The sequence below is a fragment of the Mercenaria mercenaria genome, chromosome 7 (genome assembly GCF_021730395.1).
Source record: "Mercenaria mercenaria strain notata chromosome 7, MADL_Memer_1, whole genome shotgun sequence".
NCBI lineage: Eukaryota > Metazoa > Mollusca > Bivalvia > Venerida > Veneridae > Mercenaria > Mercenaria mercenaria.
Genome location: NC_069367.1, coordinates 14,240,399 through 14,249,030, shown reverse-complemented (window position 1 = coordinate 14,249,030; position 8,632 = coordinate 14,240,399). Strand labels below are relative to the sequence as shown.

Sequence of the window (8,632 nt, the reverse complement as noted above, 5' to 3'; positions counted from 1 at the left end):
AACACCAAATGTCTTACCTATTTTTTTCATAATTCTATAACTGTATACATGTTTGTGTGGTAAAAGGCACGTAAAATGCATGTTAATTACTTTGAGTTATTGTTACGTTTTGAACACCTATCTTTGTGGTAAGGTCTTATAGACAACATAGAATAAGAATCAGATATTGCTTTTCACATATTGGCTTAACATAATTTCAGTTAAGACAATTTCCGAGCTTCTGTCCCTCTGTCCCAAGAATCAGTAAATCAATGAGTAACGTCACGATAAAGGGTGGGTTGTCCCGGTTACAGTTCTGTCAAACTATGTCACATGTGTCTTATTGAAGCCTTAAAATGGTTCGATATACTTGTAATATTTTTTTCCATTTCACAGAAATAGTAAAGTATAGTAGATATTGACTGGACCGTTTCATATTATGCCAAGGGAAATATGAAAAAGAAAAAAACACTATTTAAAATGTGACCATTTTATCAACCTGTTTGCCCACTGTTCAAGAGATACATAACTGCGTTTAGAAAAAAAAATAAAACATTAAAAAATGAGATTTTGTTCCCGGGTGCAATGTTTGTAATTCTCTTTTTATCTTGCTCATAATACTGAGTTGCAAAAAAAAAAAATAGTGTACACTTACTTGGTGGTTTGACCGTTAATAAACACGCGGACGGGGTTAGAAGGATTGAGGGCTAATCGTTCTGACTACTGACCGACAGGACATTCATTAATTGTTTTGTTAAATGACATCAGAGATAAATTTCAAAGTTTTTGTTTCTAGCCCAGCTACTATTTTTTGGACTTTAGACCAGTCAATAGCACAAAATATGAAACGCCAATTTACATAAGGAGTCATGTAATAAATTATTGTATCTACATTACAATAAATATGCAGCTGGCAGTTATTCATGAAAAAAAGTTTATAAAATTATTGCTTAATCAAAACACTGATACCAATAAACTACCGTGCACAATTTTGCACATTAGGGCCTCTGGAATTCTATGCAAATATCAAATATTCGTTGATTGTTATTAATTGTATTATTATATCGGATTGGCGGCTGATTTAAATAAATGAGCTACCGATTTCATGCCAGTATAACGACAAAATTGGTCATATTATTCGGACTCAAAGAGATTTTTAGGGTTGCATTCAAATTTTTGTCGCATTCCGGCTTAAGGTTGCATGAGCAAAAGAATTTTATAATTTCATTATTTTCGTTTTGGTAAATGTAGAGATTATACAACATTTTGTAAGATTATACGGAAAATACGGAGTTAGTGATACAGATGGATTTTTCATTTGAAACTTCAAGAATCAAAGGTAAGAAATGACCGAATTTAACATGAGATATAATTGTCAAATTTAAGAAAATTACTCATTATCTTTCATCAGTTTTTTTATATTGTCCCATTTTCAGTAATAATTGTATAATTAGATATTTAATTTTTTGGGGGGATTTTTCACATTTAAGATAAAAATTAATGGGACGATTGTTTGAAATAATTTATTAACGTTAGGCCTACTAACGAGAAAGACAGATTCCACAAAAAATCTGACAGCGTCGATTCTAGAATACGCAACGACTTTCATATCATATGGGTAAAGCTGGGGGGGGGGGGGAACAGAAATATTCATGTTTTATGCGATTACCTTATATTGCATTCGAGAAAAGAAATCAAACTGGTACCCCATACGTAGGCAAAGAATAAATATTGAGTCACTGAGTGCATTCAATGAATCACAAGTAGTGTGTGTGAAGTGGGGAATGGGGTGGGGTGAGGTCGGAACTGTCGGAACTGCATGACAGAATGAATAAACCTATACAGCGAAACCACAGCGACAAGCCAAAAAACGGTTATTCTATGTATTTCAATTTCATTCAATGATCCTTTGATTTTGAATTATTCTAGAAATCGCGGACAATTCGTGGACAGTGTCACCTCAGGTCTGCACATACAGACATGGGTTCCAAGAAAAATGTAAACGTCCCAGACACAGGTAAAAGTAACATTCAACATTTTCAATTTAGATATAACATTCTGTTTTGTTTTTTATTTCAAAGAAACGAAATATTTCGAAACTATTCAATATTAATTCGTTTTTAATTTATTTCTTTTTTGTTATGAAATATTACTTAGTATTTATCAAATTAAAAGAATGTGACATTTATAATTAAAAGTGTGAAATGTCATATTAGGGCTTAATTTGGTAATTTTAACATAATTATGACATAAATATAAATTATGTGAATGTCCACTTTGCAGAAATCTAAACATATTAATAATTATATTTTTAAAATTTTACCTCTTGTTAATTGCACAATGAAATGGTTAACTGTTGTTGTATATTTCAACACACAAATGACTGACATACCACGAGATATCAAATACTCCGAAACATAATTTCAAATACTATACTGAATTTGATTTGAAATCAAAGTCATTTTAAACTAGATTTCAAAATAAAGATTATGAAGACAGGAGATATACATAACTTACATGTACAGTTTTATGCAGTTCGGCTCGAGCCTTTTGTGGCACACTTATTTTGTCAAATTAATTTGATACACGCGCTAATATATCGACAATTCTAAGCATTTTTTCAAGTAGGTATAGATATATACTCCCGTAAAGTGCCGCCTATTTTGATACTCCAAAAGGAACTCTTGAAAAATGCAAGGAGCAATCCAAGATACTGAAATTCGATCGCCTAACGAGTTGAATAATCTCCATGATGAATGTGTGTGGAGTCTTTTTTATATATATATGGGGTAGTTGCCAGTAACTTGGCGATAACAAATAAGATTTACAATCACCCTTTGACTGAGTATACAATCTTACGATGCGTAACGTTTTAGGAGATTATTTTAATCAGATTGACTCGTAACAATCAATCAACAAACAAACAAACAAGTGTCTCTACGAAATGCAGAAATGTTGTAGAATTTTGCTGACAGAAAGTTTTTCCTTTCAACACTGATATGTACCGTGTAACGTGCTTCCTGAAGTCAACCATAGTGAACAAATTGAAACAGAATATTACCAAATATTTCATGCGCATGAGACAGTAAGTCAAGCTGTCAACATATTATGTCGAACTCTCGAGATCTTATGTCGGGCGCTCAAGATTATAATAAATCAAACTTATGACATAAAGTAAGAGGGCAAAGATGGTCCTAAACCGATCATTTATTATTTGGTCTAAAAGAAAATAAATACGTGTCCTAAACATATTATCGTGCCTATTTGAATATTAAAATAAGTGTTTTTTTATTGAAGACTTTATAAGCAATGAGAGAATAATGAAGAAAGACGCAGGGTTTTATAGCACGAATATAGTTCATGTAAGATGGACGTTACAAACAATTTGTCTCTCTCTAAGTATAAGTAATGCCGTGACTACATCCTCAATTGATGTTGTCATATATGGTTATTAGCTTTGTATCGGGAAATATGCACGAGTTCTGCAGCGGAAATATTGCGCGACTTTAGGAGCGCAATATTCTTCCGCTAAAAAATGAGTGCATATTTCCCGATGCAAAGATAATAAACATTTTTATTACATACATATCTACTCGTATAAATGTAATGTAAATATTGTAAATTTGTTCAATAGCCTGAATAACATTGACAATACTGAACTAAATAAAGGATTCAAGGCAACGGCACACATTAAATTACGTCACGCACCCGATATGGAATTCAGGCGTCAGTGTATGGAAAAATATTTACGTTTCCGGTTCCATTGTAACTTAACGGGGAATAGAAATAGGAAAGGGAATAGAGTATGTAATAAACATGTATATATATGACGAAGAAAAAGATGTTATCTGTGTGGTGAATTGATAACTAAAAAGTTTGTTAGTTTCGTTACCCAACAAGCATCATATAAGGCTATTATCGGACCGGAATGGTTTTAAATATTGGACCAAAATCAGTTTTGGTTAAGTGGGCGTTATATTGAGCATTATAAGGTCGATATTGGACACCTGTGTTTTTTTTTTATACAGGACCGAAATCAATGTTGTTAGGTTGACGTAATATTGACATGAGATATAAAGCGGTCTGATCATCAATATCATTATAAAGAGATCTCGCTTTGCCGATTTTGGTCCTATATGCCAATGTTGGCTGAGTAACTGGGTCATCTTAACATCTAGACGTGAAGTAAATTGTATTTATTTTGAATCCTTTCAGAACTACTTTCACTCAGGAGCAACTCAAAACTATGGAAAGAGCTTTCAGAAAAGCCCCCTACCCCGACGTCACAGTGAGAGAACGTCTCGCCAAAACATTGGGCCTAAATGAGTCACGTATTCAAGTAAATCAGATGTTTTTGTTGTTCTTTTTCTTCATTTATCTTTGCAATATGACATGATTTAGTGATTTGCTCTTGAATAAAATCATTATTTGTCGTACTTGGGCTGTCTCGTGATATAATGCCATCGCATCTGAACTCCAAACAATGATTTTATTCAAGAGATATATTATTTCTTAAATAAAATCTGTAAGAAGATCCTTTGGAAGCACAGAATATAACCAAGCAAGAAATAATAGACTCGGTTTAACTGAGTCTGTTCATGAGAGGTAGTAGAAAATGTCACCCCTGACGGGGCTAGCACCGGCTTAAGCGGAACCCTATTACCCATGAACATTGAGTGGACTCCATGAAGAAAACTATTATATCAGTTCTTACAAATGAATTTCTTATGCCAAATGACAGGAGTAAATTTATTTGCATCCTGACCATTTACTGCCTCTCAACCATATTTTGATACGTTTATAACAGTCACCAGTTGCTGCACCATTAAAAAAGTAGAAATGAAAAACTATAAAAAAAAAACTGATAAAGGGCTATACACAATTCTGATATATATCTCTTTTTTCCTTAAATTTCTTTCAGATCTGGTTCCAAAACAGAAGAGCAAAGTGGCGAAAGGGATTGGCCCCGAAGGTTGAAGTAGAAAACACCGGTAAATCATTTCTTATTTGATACTGTAGAGTAATACCATATGCTTTAAGTATCTTTCCAGTTAACCTTTATTAAGGAAATGGCTTGACATAAGGTTATTAACACCAGTAGCTTTCATTTCTTTCATTTGTTTGATATAGATTTTACGCCAGTTTCAACAATTTTTCTGCTACACAGTTTTACAAACATTCCGTAAAGTACATACTCATTCTCCGCACAAACCGTATCTTTGAAGCAGATTTTAACAACCCACACAATTCAAAGGATAGAATGACAAACACAGATAATGCTTTGGGTTTGGACTAGCCACGAACCTGCCCTTCGTTCTAGAAGAATACGAGATTAGTGGGTATTTCTATGATTTTAAAACAGTGGATTGATTTTGATTAAATTGATATTTCGGGAGCTGTTATGATGTTGGTCGATGGTCTTTTTGCATCTGGCCAAACCCAAAGTATCTGTCATGACAACTATAAAAGTTACTAACTCGTTTGTTTGGTAAAGATTAACGCCAGTTTCAACATTTTCTCCGATACAGTTTTCATGAATTCCATGCTAGTACATACCGGTTCTCCGCACAAAATCGTGATGAATTCTCTGCCAGTGCATCTCTGCACAAAACTGTCATGAATTTCATGCTAGTACATACTCTTTCTCCGCGCAAAACCGCTATAAATTCCATGCTAGTACATACTTTTTCTCCGCGTAAAACCGTAATAATTTCATGCTAGTACATACTCTTTCTCCGCGTAAAACCGTTATAAATTCCATGCTAGTACATACTCTTTCTCCGCGTAAAACCGTAATAATTTCATGCTAGTACATACTCTTTCTCTGCGTAAAACCGTTATAAATTCCATGCTAGTACATACTCTTTCTCCGCGTAAAACCGTTATAAATTCCATGCTAGTACATACTCTTTCTCCGCGCAAAACCGTTATAAATTCCATGCTAGTACATACTCTTTCTCCGCCTAAAACCGTAATAAATTCCATGCTAGTACATACTCTTTCTCCGCGTAAAACCGTTATAAATTCCATGCTAGTACACACTCTTTCTCCGCGCAAAACCGCTATAAATTCCATGCTAGTACATACTCTTTCTCCGCGTAAAACCGTTATAAATGCCATGCTAGTACATACACTTTCTCCGCGTAAAACCGTAATAAATTCCATGCTAGGACATACTCTTTCTCTGCGTAAAAAAAATACAAATTTCATGCTAGTACGTACTCTTTCTCCGCATAACATGAATTTCACGCCAGTACATACTCTTTCTCCGCACAAAATCGTCTTAAATTCCGTACGTACTATTACATACTTGTGCCAGTACAATTTCGTTCCCCGCACACAACTGTCAAAGTCCACACAATCATTGAATCAGGAAGGACGAATTTTAAATCTTCCCAACGATTTATCTCCACTGAAGTTCTAACATGGAGAATATTTTTATTGGCAGATATTGCACATATTTACATTTAATGCGTTTAGATTTTCTCTAAATTTTTATTGCCATTTAATACAGCTGAAGAGCGGAAGCCAGAGACTGCAGATAAATCTGCAAATTCCCATGAACCAAATTTGCCACCGACACCATCTTTTACAGCTAGACACACATCTTTGCATGCTCCCATGATGCAATATCCAACATGGCAGCCATGGAGGGTTCCAAATGACATGATCTGGTACCCGTCTTTTGTTCAAGAACGTTGTTACCAATCGCATTGTGCAGGAGACCACCAAGCAGCTCACGTGCTTCACTTCCTATCACGATGTCATCAGCATAACTTGGCACTGACTGACGAACACGAAAGTGTGAAACAACTGAGTTCTTAAGATTTCCAGCTGGGCATTTTTTAATTAAATGGCTTTTATTTAATATGTATGTATTAACATCGGATAAGATCAAGATACAGTGATTTTTATATTACATCCGCTATTTGAAAAATAGGCATGATTGTTAATTAATGCCCGAGAATATACTAAAGATGCGACATCTTAAAATTACATCTACATTTAAAAGCACCATGTCTTTCTGTAAACGCTTTGACTCGAAATAATTATAGAACATTGTATATACACTAGAGCAAATATCAGACTTTTGTCACAAGCAAAAAGCCACAATTATTCACGTAAAAAGAAACATTAGACTACATTTAAGTTACATTGGTATTTCATTTTTAATTGTTTTTAGCATTATTATTATTTTATTTTATTCTAACTTAACTACAACTTGAGCTGGGAAAATGTGCAATACCCATAAATAATCCGCTAAATTTGTTTATTTGACAGCATATGAAATCGTTAAAATGTTATGAACTGTACATATATTTCGTATATCTATATTAAATATGTATTTTGTTTCAGAGTTTGTAGTTAATGATAATTAAAGTGCGCGAGGGAGGAGATAATCCTCAAAAGATTTTTTACATTATTTTGAATATTTGTACATTAGATTTCATAATCCTTACAATTTATGCAAAATACCCTTACCATTTCTTTCGTCTGATATTTTTGCAAAATATTTTGAACAATAATTTCAATAACAACCTTTTGCAGGTTAAACAATAAGACGCACAAGTTATATTCTAAATATAAGCGGGAACAACACTTGAAAAGTCCATTTACTATTGCTGAATTAACCAAGTACCCCACTATGTATCCCTTAAAGTACTTGAAAAGCTTGCCAAGAAAAAAAATGTTTAACGAAAGCCGTTGCCATCTGAAAATTAATAAAATCGGGACTTCAGCATGTGGTAAAATTATTTCACATGTTTTTTCATAAATTACCGTTTGGTTTAGACAATGGGCAGAGTTCATTCCTGACTGGAAAACGAAGATGATAGAATCAATTTATTTATTTATTTATTTTGTTGGGTTTAACGTTGCACCGACACAATTAAAGGTCATATGGCGACTTTCCAGGCATTATTTCATCACGTGCGGACACCGACCTTCCGTAAGCCAGCTGGATAGCGATAGAGTCAAGGTTATTTGTCTTTTTGCTGCCACGCTATTAGATTATCGCCTGAATCGTGGACTCTACGATCGGTTCACATTCTTTTATGTTTGTTATGGGTTTAATGCCGTTTTTCAACAGTACTTCAGTCATGTCACGGCGAACAGATAACCTAACCAGTGTTCCTGGATTCTGTACCAGTACAAACTTGTTCTCCGCAAGTAACTGCCAACTTCCCCACATGAATCAGAGGTGGAGGCAGAATGATTACAGACATAATGTCTTTTATCAAATCGTCACGGAGAACATACGCCCCGCCCAAGGATCGAACTCACGACCCGCGATCCGTAGACCGAAGCTTAAAAGTAACTCGTGCATTACTATTAAGCTTAAAAGTAAGTCGTGCTTTACTATTAATAAAGGTCATACAAAAGCAACTACATATTATTACGGAATCCTGTTAGTGTCCTCTTAGGACGGAATCCTGTTAGGACGGAAGTTAGAGTCCTCTTAGGACGGAATCCTGTTAGAGTCCTCTTAGTACGGAATCCTGTTAGAGTCCTCTTAGTACGGAATCCTGTTAGAGTCCTCTTAGTACGGAATCCTGTTAGAAGTCCTGTTAGAGTCCTCTTAGTACGGAATCCTGTTAGAGTCCTGTAAGCAACTGTTAGTGTCCTCTAGACGAAATCTGTTAGATCCATTAGG

General features: G+C 34.6%; 1 protein-coding gene across 1 annotated transcript; it reads left to right on the top strand.

Annotated features, from left to right (window-relative positions):
* Positions 1-1,110: 1,110 nt before the first annotated feature.
* LOC123555602 (paired mesoderm homeobox protein 2A-like) lies at positions 1,111-7,334 on the top strand. Its single transcript, XM_053548987.1, has 5 exons — positions 1,111-1,318; positions 1,909-1,996; positions 4,195-4,318; positions 4,901-4,970; positions 6,494-7,334. The coding sequence occupies exons 1-5, from the start codon at positions 1,285-1,287 to the stop codon at positions 6,802-6,804; spliced, it is 627 nt and encodes a 208-aa protein (XP_053404962.1). The 5' UTR covers positions 1,111-1,284; the 3' UTR covers positions 6,805-7,334.
* The last annotated feature ends 1,298 nt before the right edge of the window (positions 7,335-8,632 follow it).